At 38.7% G+C, this 21,670-nt stretch overlaps 1 protein-coding gene across 1 annotated transcript in view; it reads left to right on the plus strand.

Moving 5' to 3' along the window:
• The window catches only part of AGBL1 (AGBL carboxypeptidase 1), a 738,230-nt gene that overhangs the window by 505,387 nt on the left and 211,173 nt on the right, over window positions 1-21,670 (plus strand). The window contains exon 21 of the mRNA XM_021680442.2: window positions 13,665-13,828. Within this exon, the coding sequence (XP_021536117.2) occupies window positions 13,665-13,828 (164 nt within the window). The remainder of the gene's footprint in view (window positions 1-13,664; window positions 13,829-21,670) is intronic.

Consider the following 21,670-nt stretch of genomic DNA (forward strand, 5'->3'; position numbering starts at 1 on the left):
TGATGACAGCTTTGTAATAGAGCTGGAAGTCCGGAATTGTGATGCCGCCGGCTTTGCTTTTCTTTTTCAACCTTCCTCTGGCTATGCGGGGTCTTTTCTGGTTCCATACAAATTTTAGGATTATTTGTTCCATTTCTTTGAAAAAAGTGGATGGTATTTGGATGGGGATTGCATTGAATGTGTAGATTGCTCTAGGTAGCATTGACATCTTCACAATATTTGTTCTTCCAATCCATGAGCATGGAACGTTTTTCCATTTCTTTGTGTCTTCCTCAATTTCTTTCATGAGTATTTTATAGTTTTCTGAGTACAGATCCTTTGCCTCTTTGGTTAGATTTATGCCTAGGTATCTATGGTTTTGGGTGCAATTGTAAATGGGATTGACTCCTTAATTTCTCTTTCTTCTGTCTTGTTGTTGGTGTATAGGAATGCCACTGACTTCTGTGCATTGATTTCATATCCTGCCACTTGACTGAATTCCTGTGTGAGTTCTAGCAGTTCTGGGGTGGAGTCTTTGGGGTTTTCCACATAAAGTATCATATCATCTGCCAAGAGTGAGAGTTTCACTTTTTCTTTGCCGATTTGGATGCCTTTGATTTCTTTTTGTTGTCTGATTGCTGTGGCTAGGACTTCCAATACTATGTTGAGTAGCAGTGGTGATAGTGGACATCCCTGCCGTGGTCCTGACCTTAGGTGGAAGGCTCTCAGTTTTTCCCCATTGAGAATGATATTCGCTGTAGGTTTTTCATAGGTGGCTTTTATGATATTGAAGTATGTTCCCTCTATCCCTATACTCTGAAGAGTTTTGATCAAGAAAGGATGCTGTACTTTGTCAAATGCTTTCTCTGCATCTATTGAGAGGATCATATGATTCTTCTTCTTTCCTTTGTTAATGTATTGTATCACGTTGATTGATTTGCAGATGTTGAACCAACCTTGCAGCCCAGGGATAAATCCCACTTGGTCATGGTGAATAATCCTTTTAATGTACTGTTGGATCCTATTGGCTAGTATTTTGGTGAGAATTTTTGCGTCCATGTTCATCAGGGATATTGGTCTGTAATTCTCCTTTTTGATGGGGTCTTTGTCTGGTTTTGGGATCAAGTTAATGCTGGCCTCATAAAATGAGTTTGGAAGTTTTCCTTCCATTTCTATTTTTTGGAACAGTTTCAGAAGAATAGGTATTAATTCTTCTTGAAATGTTTGGTAGAATTCCCCTGGGAAGCCATCTGGCCCTGGGCTTTTGTTTGTTGGGAGATTTTTGATGACTGCTTCAATTTCCTTAGTGGTTATAGGTCTGTTCAGATTTTCTCTTTCTTCCTGGTTCAGTTTTGGTAGTTGATACATCTCTAGGAATGCATCCATTTCTTCCAGGTTATCTAATTTGCTGGCATAGAGTTGCTCATAATATGTTCTTATAATTGTTTGTATTTCTTTGGTGTTGGTTGTGATCTCTCCTCTTTCATTCATGATTTTGTTGATTTGGGTCCTTTCTCTTCTCTTTTTGATAAGTCTGGCCAGGATTTATCAATCTTGTTAATGCTTTCAAAGAACCAGCTCCTAGTTTCATTGATCTGTTCTACTGTTCTTTTAGTTTCTATTTCATTGATTTCTGCTCTGATCTTTATGATTTCTCTTCTCCTGCTGGGTTTAGGCTTTATTTGCTGTTCTTTCTGCAGCTCCTTGAGGTGTAGGGTTAGGTTGTGTACTTGAGACCTTTCTTGTTTCTTGAGAAAGGCTTGTATTGCTATATACTTTCCTCTTAGGACTGCCTCTGCTGCATCCCAAAGATTTTGAATAGTTGTGTTTTCATTTTCATTGGTTTCCATGAATTTTTTTAATTCCTCTTTAATTTCCTGGTTGACGCATTCATTCTTCAGTAGGATGCTCTTTAGCCTCCGTGTATTTGAGTTCTTTCCGACTTTCCTCTTGTGATTGAGTTCTAGTTTCAAAGCATTGTGGTCTGAAAATAGGCAGAGAATGATCCCAATCTTTTGGTACCGGTTGAGACCTGATTTATGACCTACGATGTGATCGATTCTGGAGAATGTTCCATGGGCACTAGAGAAGAATGTGTATTCCGTTGCTTTGGGATGGAATGTTCTGAATATGTCTGCAAAGTCCATTTGGTCCAGTATGTCATTTAAAGTCTTTATTTCCTTGTTGATCTTTTGCTTAGATGATCTGTCCATTTCAGTGAGGGGGGTGTTAAAGTCCCCCACTATTATTGTATTGTTGTCGATGTGTTTCTTTGCTTTTGTTATTAATTGGCTTATATAATTGGCTGCTCCCATGTTAGGGGCATAGATATTTACAATTGTTAGATCTTCTTGTTGGATAGACACTTTAAGTAGGATATAGTATCCTTCCTCATCTCTTATGACAGTCTTTGGTTTAAAATCTAATTTGTCTGATATAAGGATTGCCACCCCAGCTTTCTTTTGGTGTCCATTAGCATGGTAAATGGTTTTCCACCCCCTCACTTTCAATCTGGGGGTGTCTTTGGGTCTAAAATGAGTGTTTTGCAGACAGCATATCGATGGGTCTTGTTTTTTAATCCAATCTGATAGCCTGTGTCTTTTGATTGGGGCATTGAGCCCATTTACATTCAGGGTAACTATTGAAAGATAGGAATTTAGTGCCATTGTATTGCCTGTAAGGTGACTGTTACTGTATATTGTCTGTGTTCCTTTCTGGTCTATGTTGCTTTTAGGGTCTCTCTTTGCTTAGAGGACCCCTTTCAAGATTTCTTGTAGGGCTGGTTTTGTGTTTGCAAATTCCTTTAGTTTTTGTTTGTCCTGGAAGCTCTTTATCTCTCCTTCTATTTTCAATGACAGCCTAGCTGGATATAGTATTCTTGGCTCCATATTTTTCTCATTTAGTGCTCTGAACATATCCTGCCAGTCCTTTCTGGCCTGCCAGGTCTCTGTGGATAGGTTTGTTGCCAATCTAATGTTTCTAACATTGTAGGTTACATATCTCTTCTCCCGAGCTGCTTTCAGGATTTTCTCTTCGTCTATGAGACTCGTAAGTTTTACTATTAGATGTCGGGATGTTGACCTGTTTTTATTGATTTTGAGAGGGGTTCTCTGTGCTTCCTGGATTTTGATGGCTGTTTCCTTCCCCAAATTAGGGAAGTTCTCTGCTATAATTTGCTCCATTATACCTTCTGCCCCCCTCTCTCTTTCTTCTTTTGGGATCCCAATTATTCTAATGTTGTTTTGTCTTATGGTATCGCTTATCTCTCGAATTCTGCCCTTGTGATCCAGTAGTTGTTTATCTCTCTTTTTCTCAGCTTCTTTATTTTCCATCATTTGGTCTATATCACTGATTCTCTCTTCTGCCTCATTTATCCTAGCAGTTAGCACCCCCATTTTTGATTGTACCTCATTAATAGCCTTTTTGATTTCAACTTGGTTAGAATTTAGTTCTTTTAGTTCTCCAGAAAGCGTTTCTCTAATAACTTCCATGCTTTTTTCAAGCCCAGCTAGTATCTTTAAAGTGATGATTCTGAACTCTAGATCCGACATCGTACTAATGTCCGTATTGAGTAGGTCCCTGGCAGTCGGTACTACCTCTTGTTCTTTTTGTTGAGGTGATTTTTTCCGTCTTGTCATTTTGTCCAGAGGAGAATAGATTAGTGAGAGAACAAAATGCTAACAGGGTAACAACGTCCCCAAAAAATATACTCTAAAGAAATCAGAAAAGACGTGAAGCAGCGGGAAAAGAAAGGGAAAGAGAGGAAAAGAAAAAGAAAAAAAAAAAGAAAAAGATAAAAACAAACAAAAACAGAAGAAAACAAAAAAAAACGGGATATGATCAAATATGCTCAGGCTGGTATATAGATCATTGCCACACACTAGATTTTGGGTGTGTTTTGGTCTGTTAGAAGAAAGTGCCTCCCAAAATTTTAAAGAAAGAAAAACTTATATATGTACAAAAAGAAGGGTTGATATGATGAAGGGATGTAATATGATTGTAAAGATGGAAATTATAAAGAATTTTATAAAAGGAATTGATAAGAAGTTGTTTGAAAAAAGAAAGAAGAGGATTTAAAAAAAGAAAAAAGAAAAAAAAAGGGAGAGAATGTGATCAGGCAGGGGAGTAGAAAAAAACCATACATTAGAGATTTAGGGTATATTTTGATCTGTTAGAAGAAACTATCTCAAAATTTTAAAGAGAGAACAATTTATATATATATGCCAAAAATACGGGTAACTACTATGAAGGGATAGAATATGACTCTAAAAATGAAAAATAAAAATGTTTTTTAAAAGAGGGATTGATAAGATGTTGGTTGAAAAAGGGAAAAAGAAAAATTAAAAAAAAAAACAGTTAAAAAAAACTAACTTTGAAAGACTGCAGAATCCTGGTAAGAAAGCCATGAATTCTATGTGCAGTATTCCCGTAGCGCTGGAGTTCTGCCGTTCTCATTGATCGGTAAACTTGGTCTTGGCTGGCTGTTCCCGCTGATCTTCTGGGGGAGCGGCCTGTTGCCGTGGTTCCCAAATGTCTTTGCCGGAGGCGGAATTGCCCCGCCCTTGCCCGGGCCAGACTAAGTAATCTGCTCGGGTTTGTTCTCGGGAGCTTTTGTTCCCTGCAAGCTTTCCCTACAGCTTTGGAGGCCGAGGGTGAAAATGGCGGCCTCCCAATCTCCGCCCCGGAGGAGCCGAGAACTTGGGGCTCTGCTCCTCAGTGAGCCCCCAGAGAAAAGCCATCAGTCACTCCCGTCTCCCCGGTCTCCGGCCGCACTCCTTGCTCACCTGGCCTGTGACCGTGTGTTTCTATCTCTGGCACCCGACCCTGTCTGGAGTCTCCAAACGCAGCAGATCCCTGCGGTGTGCTCCCGTGCCGCTCCTCCCAGGGGAGGAAGGTGAGTCTCCCCAGATCTGCCGCTTGTTGGGTCCCTGCTGGAGGAGCAGTGGCCCGACTGTGCCATGGATCACGGTTTATGACAACCCCGAGCTGAGAGCCCGCGCCTCGGCTCCATCTCTGCAGCCGGCTTCCCTGCTCCATTACCTGGGAGCTCTGCCACACTCAGGCACCCCCGGTCTTTCTGTGACCCCGAGGGTCCTGAGACCACACTGTCCCAAGAGGGTTCCACCTCCAGCTTAGCCACCGGAGCGTCGTCCCTCAGCGGAGCCGACTTCTAAAAGTTCCGGTTTTGTGCTCCATGGCTCTATCACTTGCCAGAAGCGGCTGACGGAGGCCCCTCCCCCGCCGTCTATCCTCCCGAATATGGCCTCGGATTCACTTCTGCGCACGTCCTACATTCCAGAAAGTGGTCGCTTTTCTGTTCAGAGAGTTGTTGCTCTTCTTTTCTTTGATCTCCTGTTGAGTTTGTAGGTGTTCAGATTGGCTTGATCCCTATCCAGCTGAATTCCTGAGAGAAGACGAAATCCAGGTCTCCTACTCCGCCATCTTGCTCCGCCCCCCCGATTTTTGGATATTTAATTTGTAACCTGTCTACTTACTCAATTCTTGCCTTATATCTAATAGATTTTCTGTTTCAGTTGATTCCTTTGGTTTGTTTTAGTACATAATCAGTCTTCAAATAATGATAATGTGATTCCTTCCTTTTTAATATGTATGAGTCATTTTTTCTTATTGAATTGTTTGGAACTTGTCAAGAAATAATAAATAACAGTAGTGAGAGCAGGCCATAGTTTTGGTCATAGTTTTCATGAGGACTGTGTATGTCAAGTATGGCTTGGAATATTGGTTTATCTAAGCACTTGCTCTTGTTATTGGTAATAATAAATTCTTGTATAATCTGCAATGGGCCAAGTGCCGATGTCAAATTTTATATATACAAACTCAGTGAATTATCTCAGCAGCTCCATGAGATAAGTATTATTATTTTTTTTCCCCATAACCCAGATGGGAAAATCTAGATACTAATAGGGCAGATGACTTCCCCAAAACCATACAGTTAGCAAGTGGCAGTACCTGATGGCCTGTTTTACACCCACCCCGCCATGCTGCCCCCTCAGGTCTAGAAAGAGTTCATATACTAAGACTTGTATTGGAAATGGATGCATCCATCCAGAAGTTCTTGGTTTTTTTACTGTTCTGCCTTTTGATCTCTTTATGTACTAACACTTATGTTAGTAGATTTCCTAATGACATCATCCCCATGCCATTCTTAGAAAAATACTCTCTAGATCATGCTGCATAATTATTTTTATATATTCCTGTTTCTGAGCACAAACAACATTTTCTTTAATTGGGTTATCTCTATATGTGCATATATGTATTATATGTAGATTTATGTAGGTATATGTACATATAATTGGCAGATAGCATTATATTAGTTTCAGATGTACAACACAGTGATTCCATATATGTTGTATATATCGTGAAATGATCACAGTAAGTCTTGGTAGCATCCATCATCACACATAGTTACACTTTTTTTTTTCTTGTGAAATATTTCTTGTAAATCTTTAACTTTTTAAAAAGATTTTATTTATTTATTTGACACAGAAAGAGAGAGTGCAGGCAGGGGGAGTGGGAGAGGGGGAAGCAGGTTCCCAGCTCAGCAGGGAGCCTGATGCAGGGCTCGATCCCAGGACCCCAAGATCACGCCCTGAGCTGGAGGCAGACGCTTAACCAACTGAGCCACCCAGGCACCCCATGAGGGGAACTTTTAAGATCTACACTCTTAGTAACTTTCTTTTTTTTTTTTAAAGATTTTATTTATTAATTTGACATTGAGAGAGACAGCGAGAGAGGGAACACAAGTGAGGAGTGTGAGAGGGAGAAACAGACTCCCCACACGAGCAGGGAGCCCAGTGTGGGACTTGATCCCAGGACCCCGGGACCATAACCCGAGCCAAAGGCAGATGCTTAACGACTGAGCCACCCAGGTGCCCCTCTTAGTAACTTTCAAATAAACAATACAGTATATTAACTATAGTTATCATGCTTACATTACATGACTGACTTATTTTATAACTAGAAGTTTGTACATTTTGTCCAACCCCCACCCCTCACCTCTAACAATCATCCATCTTTTCTCTATATCTGTGAGTTCATCTTTTTTTTTTTTTTTTTTAGATTCCACATATAAGTGAGAAAATATGGTATTTATCTCTCTCTGCCTGACTTATTTCACTTATCATGATGCCCTTCAGGTCCATCCATGTTGTCACAGATGGCAGGATGTCCTTCCTTTTTATAGCTGTGTAATATTCCACAACACACACACACACACACACTCACATACACACACACACACATCTTCTTTATCCATTCATCCATTGGTGGACACTTAGGTTGTTTCCATGAGTTGGATATTGTAAATAATATTTTAAAAGACATTATGACACTTTCTCTTATCTATGTGTGGTTTGCATTTAATGCCTTCTCTTCTTTGGGGTTTATCTCCTTGAAGCCCTCACACATAAACAACATTCTTGAGGCACACTTTTTTCTCCTCAATTCTGTGCATGTTGCTTCATTGTCTTTGATATTTAACAGTGTGAGTAAATTTTAGGTTATTTGATTTTGATTATTTATAGGGTTCCCAGTGCTTTTTTTGTTTCTTTTTTTATTTATTTATTTATTTATTTATTTGAGAGAGAGAGAATGAGACAGAGAGAGCACATGAGAGGGGGGAGGGTCAGAGGGAGAAGCAGACTCCCTGCCGAGCAGGGAGCCCGATGCGGGACTCGATCCCGGGACTCCAGGATCATGACCTGAGCCGAAGGCAGTCGCTTAACCAACTGAGCCAGCCAGGCGCCCTTTTTGTTTCTTTTTATTAATTATATCTCATATATTTGGTGAATATGTTTGATCTGCAGACTCTGATTTTTTTAAAGATTTTATTTATTTATTAGAGAGAGAGTGAGAGCGCAAGTGGGCGAAGGGGCTGCTGAGCAGAGAGCCCGAAGTGGGACTTGATCCCAGGACCCCAGGATCAGGAACTGAGCCAAAGGCAGATGCTTAACCAACTGAGCCACCTAGGCGCCCCATTTTTTTTTTTTTTTTTAATACAAAATAGTTTCCCTTCCTTTTCCTCATCCTCTTTCCCCTCTTCTTTCTTTTTCTTGGCTTCTGTGGTGATTATCAAACTTGTCTGAATCTGAAATTAAATTCCAAAGGGGAGTAGATCACTTTTCCTTAATCTGCTCTAAACTTCATATTCATTCATATATATATATATATATATATATATATATGAATATTATCCACCACCACACATATTTACAAATTTTTTCTTGTGAGGGGAACTTTTAAGATCTACTCTCTTATAAAAAAAAAAAAAAAAAAATCTACTCTCTTGTAAATATTAAATATTAAATATACTACTCTTTAGTATATATTTAAAAATATATATATATTTGTCATTATTTTAACCTCTTTTTTTTTCCTTGAGATATTGGAAAATTTCTTGAGGTTGTCTGCTGCATAATGGATTTTATTTTCTTCATTGAACAGTCTGTTAACTCTTTCCATTTGGTTTTTAATTTAGAAATTATATTTTCCATCTCAGTAGTATAGTTGCTTCTGAGCTCCCATCCTATCTTTCACTGTACTTTTACCAATGCAATCTATTTTTGATCCTTTATGAGAATATAAACAAGAAATTTCTCAGATTTTTCTCATTTCTGGCAGTAAATCTTTTTCATAAAAAAGACATTTGTTTGGTGTTTCAGAGTGCCATCCTTTTAACTGCAGTATTTGTACATAGGTGTAACGTTTTTCCCTCTGTGTATGCTTTAGAGGGTATTCAGTGATGTCCAATTTTATAAAAAGAGATTGGCTTTTCCAGAAGTCGTTGAACATCTTTGGATCTATAGGATACTTATTAGTATCCACTTATAACTTGGGTTTGGGGCTAGAAACAGAGGCCCATGCAAAATTTGAGGACCAATTGAAGACCACCATATAAAGGCAGGACCTCCAAAGATGACGACTTGTCACTGAATCAGTGACATCACAGTGTGTGAAGGGAGAAAGTGAGGATGCTTGACTGTCTTAGCCATGGCTTTGGGTACAGCAGACAAAAAAGGAAAAGTCCTCATTCATAATTTCTAAACACAAATCCTCCTTTAAGCAGGTTTGGGGTCAAAATTTAAATGTATGCTATGGCCCTAAAGGCTTCAAGTCAAGGCTTCAGCCTCTAGTGGTCCCTGGTGGGTCGTCCTCAAGTACCTAGGGGAAGAAAATACAAGTCCTCTCTGGAGCAAAGAGCCTTGAAACCAATCCACAGAGACTTTCTTCAAGTTCAAAAAAATGTGAATTTAGAATCTCAAAAGATCATAAAGTATTTGAGCAGGCAAGCCTACAGTATTGACATTGAACAGGAAGTCAGACAAATGATGGATGTCCACAAAGACTGTTGATACAGCAATAATCAGGGGGAGAATATGAAATAACCATGTTTATAGTGTTCCAGAGGCAGTTTTTGAGATGAATGAGTCAAAGAGCAGATTCAGTAAAGCTGGAGAGCAAATTATTAAAATGGAACATTGATATGAAAAGATATTCAGAATTTATTACAGTGATAGAATAAAAAAATATGAAAGTAAAGGTAAGAGATATGGAGAACAGAGTAAAAATAAATAAGTTTAATAGGAGTGTTAGGCTTATCTTTGCTTTCTTTGGTGGGGAATGGGGGAAAGGCAACACCCAGAGAGATGGGGGGCTTACATTTGTCTAAAACTGATGAGAGACACCAATCTGTAGTGTCAATAAATTACACGTAAAAGAAATAAAAATAAATCTAAATGTACCTCAGAATATAAAGGAAACAGAAAAGATCTTGCAACCTGTGGAAGGGAAGTCTCCTCATTTATTAGGATGCTACAGCTTTTTAAACAGTTTCAGGTATGCAGATGTTCTCTTGAGAACATCTCTCCTCCAAATTTCTTTATTTTATTGGCAAATCACAGCAATAATGTCTGAAAGGGTGTATGTGGTATTGGGGGGGCCACCTCTGCCTTCATTGCCAAATCATCACCAGAAATCACATCATTACATGCTTTGTATTTTGCTTTTTTTCCCCACTATCATTAAATCATAAGCATTTTCCATATTGTTAAATGGCTGTTATAATTATTGTTTTAATGGCCTTATTTTAACTCATCAAATTTATTCCATCATTATTTCCTTAGTCATTTCTTCCTTACTAGATATTTAGTGTTTTATTTCCTTCAAATTTTGGTTATTATATATAACTTTGACATAATATATATTTTATGCATGTAGCTTCACTTTTATTTTGAATCAGTCCCTCAGGAAAAGTTTTCAGAAGTGATATTACCATGTCAAATGTCATTGCATTTTGTTACGTACCAGCTTTTATCATAAGAGTCAGCATTATGTATTATAAATTTGAATATATTTCTATCCATTTGCTGGGTGTAAGAGGCATTTTTATTTAAATAATAAAATATAAATAATAACACTTGGTTATTAATTGCTTTTCTCCTTTTGCTCACCAATTATCAGTATCTCTACTTTTTAAACATCGCTTGTGGAACCTATGTTTACCTTACTAATATGTAATTTTCTGTATTAACACAAATATTCTTCCCATAGCTATGATATTTAAAAATTGTGTGATGGTGAGGGTAGTAGCCAATTTCGGAGTCAAATGTACATGTGAATCAACTATCTGGCTCACCTAACACTCATTTCTAACACCGTTCTCTCTTTCCTGTCTCTTTTAAAGTGGTTGAACAAGCTAAAATATTCAGTTACCAGACCATTTTAAAGCTGGAGTCGGCTCTATTACACAGCTCTGGCCAATAAAATATAAGCAAGAGTATGCTTGCCTCCTTTCCCCATTTTCTCTTTCTCCTTCTTTGAATGATGTGCTGGCTGGACCTACAGCAGCCACCTTGCAATCATGAGAAAATCGGGAGAATGACAGATAACGGTAGTCCTGATTTTCTCAGGACACTGAAATAATGCCATGAACTTTCTACCTCCAACTTATTATGATTTTTATTATGAAAAATAAAACTCCATTTGTGTTCAAGCTACTATAGTCAGTCTTTCTGTTACTGGCTATGGGGACAAAAATCCTAATTAACACATACAAGCTGGGAAGAGAGGAGAGTTGGGTCTCTATTTTAATTAAGACTCACTTTTAAACTAGCCCAAAGCCAGCTTTATTTATAAACTTGTTACTGTAAACGCATGATAAATGACCCAAGTAGATATCAGGCTTTCTAAATTTTGTCTACCTGTTTTCTGGATCATATCCAGAAATGTGAATGTGTCTCCTGAAGCAAAAATGAAATAAAGTATTTAAATCTTCATGACATTTGACAGTGGCAGAACATAATTAAAGGCATTCATATACTTGCCACCCAAAGATGTGAAGTTCCAGTTGACAAATACGATATGTATCCAAGAGATAATACATTCCATCCACATAGAGCCATTGCTCATCCATTTCTCATGATATTGAGGATAAGCTATGTAATAGGCTATTGGCTCCCTGCCAGGGATGTAAAAAGGCAATTACTACTCAGTCCTTGCCTTCGAGGATTTCATTTCCAGACTGGGTATGGAGGTGAGAGGAGACTATCCATATAAATAAATATCTTGGATATTGTGTGAGAGTAAAAAGAGTAGAGTAGTAAAGAGAGACTCATAAAGGAGAGCAAAATGGAATAAGTGATTTGCTCAAGACCCCACAGCCAACAAATGGTACAAGTCCCTTTAATCAAGGGCTTCTTGACAAGTCTTTTTTTTAGGATACCAACCATTGCTTGAAATAAATGGACCAATATTTGGGATATGGAAATATTTTTGTATTATAAAAATGCTATCATTTTGGCTGTTGTTTGTGGAAGTTGACCTATGCAATGGTGTTGCCCCTGACCTATCACTATGGCTCATGCAATGAGATTTGTCCAAGGACTTGTCCTTCTTTTGACCTGTTGTGTGCTCTGCCAGATGCTGGGGTTACACATATGTATCAGGCATCCCACCTGCCTTGAGGGGCCGGATTTGGTTCATATTCTTGTTTACTCTTTCTTGCCACCAGCAAGGTGGCTGATTAAGGAGGAGGGCATGGCCTTTGCTTCATAACTCCCCACACAGCTGGCCATTCTAGAATGAAGAAAAGCAGCCAGGAAAACAGAGTGCAGGGGGAAGAACTGGACCTTAGAACTTTCGCTCATGGGAAGAGACTGAGATTTTTCTCTCTCTTTAAACAGTGATCTTTCCTATTGACTTAAGAAAAATAACTTGTTAAACATCTGTCTTCCCCTCCCACTGCTGCTGTTTATAGAGGAACAAGACTTCCCTTAACTCTGAAGCAGTGTCTCCTTTCTTTAGGAAAACAGGTGTCCAAACATGCAGCAAATCAAATTTTCAAACAGCTGAAATAGACTTTCTACTTTCCTTTATCCTTTTACCTAGAAATTCTTTTGTGAGGCTGATGATTTCCGAGTTTGGAATTTTGTTTTCCCTTGTGATGCTTACGACCAATCTTTTTGAATTTTCACTATCACCTCTCTGTTCCCTGCTGTTTGGATATGAAAATCTATTTAGAAATAATATTTAACTATTGATACTTTTTCATTGAAATGAAATGTATTTATAAACATAAAGAACTCAGGACCACATTGAATTCTGTCATATTGAACATATTTACTAGGAATAAGGAAGAAGAAATTGAGCTGATATTGATGAGCATTTTGTGGACCCTGGAATATCACTACATGCCTAAGTATGTGGAGGGAATCATTATGATCTCATTTTTCAGATAAGAATATCAGGGCTAATAGAGTTCATTAAGTCCAAGATCACACAGTCAGAAAATGGTGAAGTCAGGATTCAAACCCAATTCCTATCTAATTTCAAAAACCATGCACTTTGTACTTCATCACGTAATGGAGTTCTTCCTAGTCTTTGTATAGCGTTTTGTTGAAGAGTCAACTCATGATTCACTTACTAGACTCTATCACTGTGAGCTCATGGCTAAACTATCAGCTCCATAGGTCTAAATCTCCTTCTCTATTTAATGGATGAAATAGCAACACCTACCTCATAGGACTTCGGTAAGTATTCATTGAGTTAAATGCATGCGAATGGGCTCAGAACAGTATCTGGCACCTCGTAAATGCCCAATAAAATTGTTAATTATTATACGTTACTTCATGGATAATAGCACAGAGTAAATATCATGGCTTTGCTCTCATGTACTGTCACAGTACAGATGAAATAAATGCTGGTCTTGTTGTTCTTAAGTTTTGGTATTTGCATATGAAGGATCTCCCTCATTCTTGTCCACTGGTTGACAGATTTATGGAAGAGAAAGGGCATCTTTTAGTACAATCATTTACAATCTTTTATTTCAACAGTGGGACCCTTTTTAAAAATACAGATGGAAGCACTGCTGTTTTGTTGAAGTGGGGGAAGTGACTCCTGGAACCCCATGCACTTCTCTGCCCTTCAGGACCCCTGCCAACTCTTTACTGTCTTTCCTTCTGGGAAACCCTGAATGACACATAATGCAGACTGAGAACCACCAATCCAGAAAGCACCCAACAAAGCACAATAGACAGTGACGGATAAATACTATTAATTCTCAATTTCTATGATGGGCATGTGTCCAGGAGTCCTTCCTCTTGATTTCAAATTGTCATCACTCTGTTCCCATTAGACAGTCTTTGCTAATGGTTTTATTTACCTGGCAGGGTCTCCAGTTTGGCACCAGTGAGCTGGAGGAGATGGGAGCCATGTTCTGCTTGAGTCTCCTCATCTTGGAACTCAAGTCTGTAAGCTGCAGCCATCAGCTCCTGACCTGGGCAGCAACTCTCCTGAATGCTGATGAAGAGACCCTGGACCACCACCTCCAGGGGTAAGATGCTCACAGGGGTGTGAGGGAAATTTGGACCTTGGTGTTCTGATTGGAGCACACCTCTGAAATGAAAGCCAAGTGGTCCTACAGGTTGTTGACAAGGAGAAAATATGGAGGAGCCGCCAACTGAAGGTAGGGGCAGTGCTGGAGCCAAACTGGGGCATCCTCACTTCTTGCTGAACACAGGGAGGATGCTGCCTATTCGTACACATAAATGTGTATACAAAGCTACATGTATTTATAAACATGCATTATTAATAAATTTTGCTTATGGTAGAGAAGATGCAGCTTAGCAACACACACCCGCATCCACCTCTGCTTATGCTTGCCAGTAATGTGTTTATATGCATACAGGCATCATTTTGGAGCCACTCCTCAGCAAAAAAAGGCAATCTCATTGCCAACATCTAGGAACTTGGGAACAAGAAATATTTTACTCTCCCCATTCTTAAATAGCACTGTTCTTTCTCAGCACATGAGAAGAACCACCTGAAGATAATTAATACAGTGGCCTGGAGACCCTGACTCAAAGCCACCGCAGGGAAATGGTAGATCTCAGAGAAGTGTGAGGATCATTAATGAGTCAAGAGAGGGAGAACCATTATCCAAATGAGCCCTTTTGATGCCCTTTACTGTAGACAGATATTTTAGACTTGACCAAAACGGATTCAGGGGGCAAGAAAGAAAGATATAATGGCCATGTGAGAAAAGAGGGACCAACAAAAGTCAGAGGAGTCAAAGAAGACTAAGTCATTGTCCATACTCTGAGCCAGGGAATGGATGGAGCATTGAACTGTTGGGAGAGGAAGTGCCTGCTGGTTAACCAGGAAGCATCTCATCATGCCCTTCAGGTCCAAAGGCAGAGAGAAAGCCATTAATACTTGGGCCATTTTGTTTCTAGCTTTATTTTCATTAATTTTCCTCCTGCCACTGTTAGGCTGCAGTTCCAGTGTGACTTCCCACCAAATGGCCAGTCAAGCCTAGAAAGATCTAGCAGCATAAATTAATTTTGCTTTGCAAGGCACTGGTTTCTCTGAGACTTAATTACCTAAATGCAGTAATTAACTTGCTCATCACACTGTGCTATAGATCAGAGACCATGGAGACCTCAGTAAATCTGGACCTCTTTCCTCCCTAGAGATGCTGCCTCTGATTTCTTTTGTTTTGACATCATCACTACCGCTGTCCACGCCTTCAGTACCGCTCGGCGCCCCAGGCTTGGCACATTTGGCATCACTGTGGCGTTTCAGCCTCTTCCCTCTGACAGCAAGTGCTACCACCTGCCAGGATATATATTTCAACTTGTCTTGTCATCTTTTCCTTTGCTAATGCCTGAATTTTCTTTCTTTCTTTCTTTCTTTCCCCCACCCTTTTCTCTGCTGCTCATTGAGGGAAAACTGAGCAGACCTGGCATTGCTTGCTTTCCCTGAATCGATTGCGCCCGTCTGTTTGATCCAGTGCAGTGAGGATTAGTTGCCTGTACGCTGGAACAAGAAGAAATCTATCAAAGAAGTGCCTCTTCTAATTCCAATCTAAATAATTTGGTGGTGAGCTCCAAATACAATGGCTGCTATGTGGGTTATCATAGAAGGTGGTATTACCCGCTCCTCCATGCCACCCCACACTCTTTGACTGTCAAATGACTTTGCAAAAGACCTGTCACAACGGATAAACAGCTATTAATTTTTCAGTCGCCACCAGCCCATGCGTCCTGAAGCTTGAAATCCTCCATGACCTTTGACCCTCCTTAGTCTGGTGCAACTTCTTAAGGGCAGGATCCCTAAGCATAGGCTGTGATTCATGTGTGTGTTTTAAATAGATTTGAATTCAATTTAAGAGGCACGGAGTTTGGGCATGAACGGCAGGATGGAATTTTGCCTATTTCACCCAAAACATTTGTATCTTAATCCGCCTTTCTATTCATCGAGGCAGTTGACCAAAATGGATATGGTTCCTGCCCAAAGGACCCAAAAACTGCCTGCCTGAGAGGAAAATCACTTTGAAACTATCTTGACTGAGAAAATATGCCAGCCAGTAAGTGTATATTCATTAAAGGATGGCGGGAGGGAACTTAATACAGTAAAATCTATTGGTTTGCAATCAGCAATAGGCTGTTTGAGTACCTTTGATTAGTTTCTGATTCATGAGATACAATAATCAGCAGAGCAGAGTAAATCCTAGGGATTTAGTTGGCAACAGGGTTCTTCCTATAATACAAAGGGTGTAACTAATGTTCGTCAACACTACTTTCCATATGCTTTCAAGAGGACGGGTCTGCCCCCCCCCCCCCCACCTGACTTTTCCCTGGGCATGCTCTGTACAACAGGGTTATAGACTTCAGGAGGATTCTTTTTTAGTTGCACAGAAGGAAATACTAGGGAAGGAAAAGGGCAGGTTTTTACCTAAAACTCTGTCTTTAAAGAAACGTGAGGACATGGTATTTTGAATCTCTCCAGCCCCATAGAAAGCGTTCATCCCTGGGGAGTGATGTGCTGGGAAGATAAAGTATGGCTGTGTGCCACGGACAACGTGTTTTTTGACAATAGGTTTCATGCCTCATTTACCATAAAAACAATTAGAGTGTGGTCAACATCCACGGAGCAACTTAACCATTTTTCATGAGCAGAGAAAGAGTGGATGTTTGCCCAGTGACTGAAGCTTAAATGTAGTATAGTACGGATGCCCTTTGTTTCGGTTTGTCTTTTTCAGTTCTGTTCTTCCCAGTTGCTCATTTAAGAGATGTCTGCAGACTCGTGAAGGCGACTCTTCATCTTCCTCTCCTCTTCCTTCCTCTTTTTTCTCGGATCTTATCCCTGGAAATAATTGTGCATGCGCTGCAAGAATGCTAAGCTGTTTCTTCCCGAGGCATCGTTTATCTGTTGTGACAGGTCTTTTGCAAAGTCATTTCACAGTTTTGCCCAGTCAGCCCCGGCTCCTCTCCATTTGTATCCCTCCCTTGCCTCTTGCTCTTCTCAGCTGAGCTCCCCTATCTCTGCGTGCCCCTCCATTAATAACAGAGCTCAGAATTTCTGAGCTGTACCTGGTTGATAGCTCAGTATCTGGTTTAGTCTCCCAAACTGTAGTCCCCAGGGCATGAACCTGGGCCACCCTGAGCGTCAGGACAAGTTCATCCAGTTCTGTCTTTAGTTTGATGAGGCAAGACTGAAAAAATAAAAATGCGTCCTAGACCTTAGAAAACATAATTATATTTTAATAATTAAAAGATACTTGATTTTTATTTAAAAATAGTTTTGCCTTTCTGAATTATGTGATAGTTTGGATTATGTGAAATGGATACATTAAATTATATTAACTTATCTTTGGAAAGCACACACGAAGATGCCATATCCCTGTCTTTAATCACCCTGCCTTTAATACCTCACTGTCAACATTTTGGTGAAATTAGATTATTTTTTCACCTGAATAAACAAATACGTAATACCTTTAATGACAAGGTATGAAAGTGCCCTTTGCTGTAACTTTATAAACACGTTTTATCTTTTTAAAAATAGACTTTATTTGTAAGAGCAGTTTTAGCTTTACAGTAAAATTGGGAGGAAAGTACAGATGTCTGGTCTATACCCTGCCCCAGACATACACAGCCTCTCCTATTATCAACATCCCTCACCGGAGTGGTGCATTTGTGACAATCGATGCAGTGATATCGACACATCATTATCATCCAAAGTCCATGGTTCACCTTAGGGTTCACTCTTGCTGTTATATATTCTGTGGGTTTGGACAAATGTATAATGACATGTATCTATCATTATAGTTTCATACAGAGTAGTTTCAATGCCCTAAAAATCCTCTGTACTCTGCCTGTTCATCCCTCCCTCCCCACTAATCCCTGGCAGCTACTGATCTTTTTGCTGTGTCCATAGTTTTACCTTTTACAGAAAGTCATATAATTGGAACCATACAGTATGCAGCCTTTTCAGGTTGGCTTCTTTCTTTTAGAAATACGCATTTATATTGCCTCCGTGTCTTTTCGTGACTTGATAGCTCATTTCTTTTTAGCACTGAAAACTATTCCATTGTCTGGATGATTCACAGTTTATTTATCCATTCAGCCACTGAAGGACATCTTGGCTGCCTCTGAGTTTTAGCAATTAAGAATAAAGCTGCTATAAATATCCGTATACAGGTTTTGTGTGGACAGAAGTTTTCAGCTCCTTTGGGTAAACACCAAAGAGTGTGATTGCTGGATTGTATGGCAACGGCATGTTTCATTTTGTAAGAAACCACCAAACTGTCTTCCGAAGTGGTTGCATTAGTTTGCATTCCCAGAAGCAATGAATGAGAGTTCATACTGCTTCACATCCTCACCAACATTTGGTTTTGTCAGTGTTCTGGATTTTGGTCATTCTTATAGGTGTGTAATGGCATCTCATTGTTTTAATATGCATTTTCCTGATGACATACCCTGTGGAACGTTTTTTTTCATATGCTTATTTACCAGATGTATTTCTGTCTTCTTTAGTGAAGCGTCTTTAAGGTCACTGGACCATTTTTTAATCAGATTGTTTTCTTATTGTTGAATTTTAAGAGCTCTTTGCATATTTTGGATAAGTCCTTTCTCAGATGTGTCTTTTGCAGATAGTTTCTCCCAGTCTGTGGCTTGTCTTCTCCTTCTCTTCACAGTATCTTTCCCAGAGCAGAAATCTTTAATTTTAATGAAGTTGAGCTCATCAGTTACTCCTTTCATGGATCCTGCCTTTGGTGTTATATCTAAAGAGTTATTGCCAAACCCAAGGTCAACTAGATTTTCTCCTACATGTTTTCTAGACACACCCATTACTTTTGCATTACAATCTTTGCCATTTTTAGGTGAAAATGGGGTGTGGTTTTAATTTATAGTGTTATCTTTTCTGATATAGATAAAATGCTTCTATATAATTTCTTTTTTAAAATAAATTTCCTGGGCATGGATTTTGTTCTTTATTCCTTTCAGCATCATGTTTTTTCCTTTCTTAAATTTATATTTAAATCTAATTTAAATTTCTGTGTTAAAGATGTTCAACACCTCTTTGTCATGGATATTGCAGATACTTCCCCATTTACCTTTCACATTTTTTATGTAGTTTATTGACTTTGGATGTTTGGATGTTTGGATGTTTGGATGGACATGTGTATCAGTTTTTTTCTTTGTCTCTTTTAGCTCTGATAACCTACCTACTTCAGTCGAATAACAAATAATTCATAATTCAAATAATTATCCAAATAATAATTCATTATAAAAGTGTGTCAAATGATGTTATTATACTGATGTAGATGCTTTTATAATGAGCCTATTTACGTGTTATAATTTCTTTTCCAGTTTTTACTATTAAATAATTTTGTATTTCTAAATTGTTCACCATTTGCCCTAGTAATTACTAAATAATCCATCCTCCATCATCAATATAATGTCAGTTTATTTACAATATTTATATGTGCATGTACCTAGGTATATTTTTTAATGTTATATTGTCTTCAGTTTTTAATATTGTAGCTGTGCAACTTAAATATATAATGTTACAAGCACCACCTCATTAATATTTGTTTTAAAAATGTGCTTTGCTATTTTCCCTTCCTTGTTTTTTTCACTGATGAGCCCTATAATGAGTTGTTAACTGCCAAAAATGAAACCACTGGGATTTTAACTCAAACTGCATTAAAATTATAGATTTTTTGGTCTATTGACTGTTTGCCCATATTGCTTTTTCAAAATCTGATATTTTGTTCCACTTATTTAGATCTTCTTCAGTGTTCACAAGGAAAGTATTGTAGGGGTTCCTTTTGTACCCTTTTGTGCAATTCCTAGATATATCATCATAAGCTTTTAATCTTAATATTTAAAATTTTCTTGTTATTCTTAAAAGTCTTTTCCCCATATTTTTCTAAGTGGCTGTCACCGTGATATAGGAAAATTCTGATAATTTATATATTTATTTATAATTTCACTGAACTCTGTAGTTATACCTAAAAGTGTTTCCATGGATTTTTGTTCTTCTAGAGAGGTTGTTGTGTCATTTATAAATTTTGATAATTAGCTTTATTCAGGTTTTTTTTTTTTTAAGATTTTATATTTATTTGACAGAGAGAGGGAGTACAAGCAGGAGGAGTTGCAGAGGGAGAGGGAGAAGCAGGCTCCCAACTGAGCAGGGAGCCCTATGTGGGACTTAATCCCAGGACTCTGAGATCATGACCTGAGCTGAAGGCAGATGCTTAAGTGACTGAGCCACCCGGGCGCCCCATAGCTTTACTCAGTTTTTATTCTTATTTATAATCTTGGCTAGAGTTTTGAGAACATTATATAAGGATGGTGATTCTATGGAGATCCTTGCTGTGAACCTAACTTCAAAATGGGAATGACTCTAAGCATTTGAACATTAAGTAAAATGTCTGTTTTTTTTTTTTTTTTTTTTTTAATTTACTTGACAGAGCGAGAGAGAGCATGAGAGAACACGAGGTGGGGGAGGGGCAGCTGGAGAGGGAGAAGCAGACTCCCCGCTGAGCAGGGAGCCTGACACAGGGCTCGATCCCAGGACTCTGAGATCATGACCTGAGCTGAAGGCAGACGCTTAACTGACTGAGCCACCTGGGCACCCCATCTATTGTTTTGATATTAATGTCCGATGTCTTCTTTGTAAATTAGTTTTTTAGCTTTTTAATTTAAAAAATCAGGATTGGATGATGAATTTTATCAATTTTTTTGGTATCTAGAAAAATGATTATTACTGTGAATTAATAAAGTCTTAAATTATGTTAGTGAATTCTCTAATATTCATCCATCCTTGAAAATCAAAGGAAACTGTATTTGGCTATGATCTAAAATATTGTTTTATTGTAGATATTGATGTTATTTACTGTGAATTGAGGAGGTTTGTGCCTGTATTTGTGAGTGAGTAAAATCTGGGCTTGGTGTATATTGTTCTATCATGTGGAACACTTTACACTTCCTAGGATTTATTCTTGAACATACACGTCTTGAACATACACAAATTGCCTATAAAACCGTTTGTTTCCCATTTGTTTGAAATAAAGGTATTATTTTTCCACTTCTCTTTTCCCATATAAGAAGTATCTGTGACATTTAGATTGCCTTATAGTCATATTCAAATCATTTTAAAATTCAGTTTTGTTTAGTTACTTGCATTGCTCATTTCTAGCCATTCGTACAATCACATCCCTGTTATTTTTTTCTCTGTGTTGATTTATCTCACATTTTTGCTAAAGCATACCTTAATAAAAAAAAAAAAGTTTTTTTCTTTTGTAAAATAAATCAAAGGTATATTCTTGGCACATTAATAAAAATGTGAATCTCTCTCCCCCTTTACACAGGAATTCCATTGAGCCTCCCTGGAGAGTTTCACTCTAATGGTGTGGACATACTCTGCTGTTTAATCCTGCAGCCCTCAGCCTGGTTGGTCTTCCTTGGCATGTACCCTGATTTTCCTGCCTTAATGGTTGTCCTGGTTTTCCTTGTTCATTAACGCCAACGTTCTTTTGCTACCCGATCAAAAATATTTCTTCTTCGGCGTTTAGGTACTTTTGGTTGATTTTGAATTTGAACCCTTCGTCCCCTCTGACATGCCTTTCAGGTACCAGGAAGTAGTGAAGTGATTCCAACCCATGTCTTCACTTTTGTTTCTCTGGAGTGTTTGGTATCTGCTTCCCAGCCTCTGCATCTGTCTCTTCTTTTGCCCTCGCCACTTTTCTTCTTCAGTCCCATTCACCAAGTTCGGGAGGCTGTTTATCCTCACAGATTTGATGCTCGGTGGGATGGGCTTTCCTCTTTGCTAATCATGTGTTTTGATTTGCGTTATTTTACATTGAGATTCATTGCTCCTGTATCCT

Source organism: Neomonachus schauinslandi, chromosome 9 (assembly GCF_002201575.2).
Source record: "Neomonachus schauinslandi chromosome 9, ASM220157v2, whole genome shotgun sequence".
Taxonomy (NCBI): Eukaryota; Metazoa; Chordata; class Mammalia; order Carnivora; family Phocidae; genus Neomonachus; species Neomonachus schauinslandi.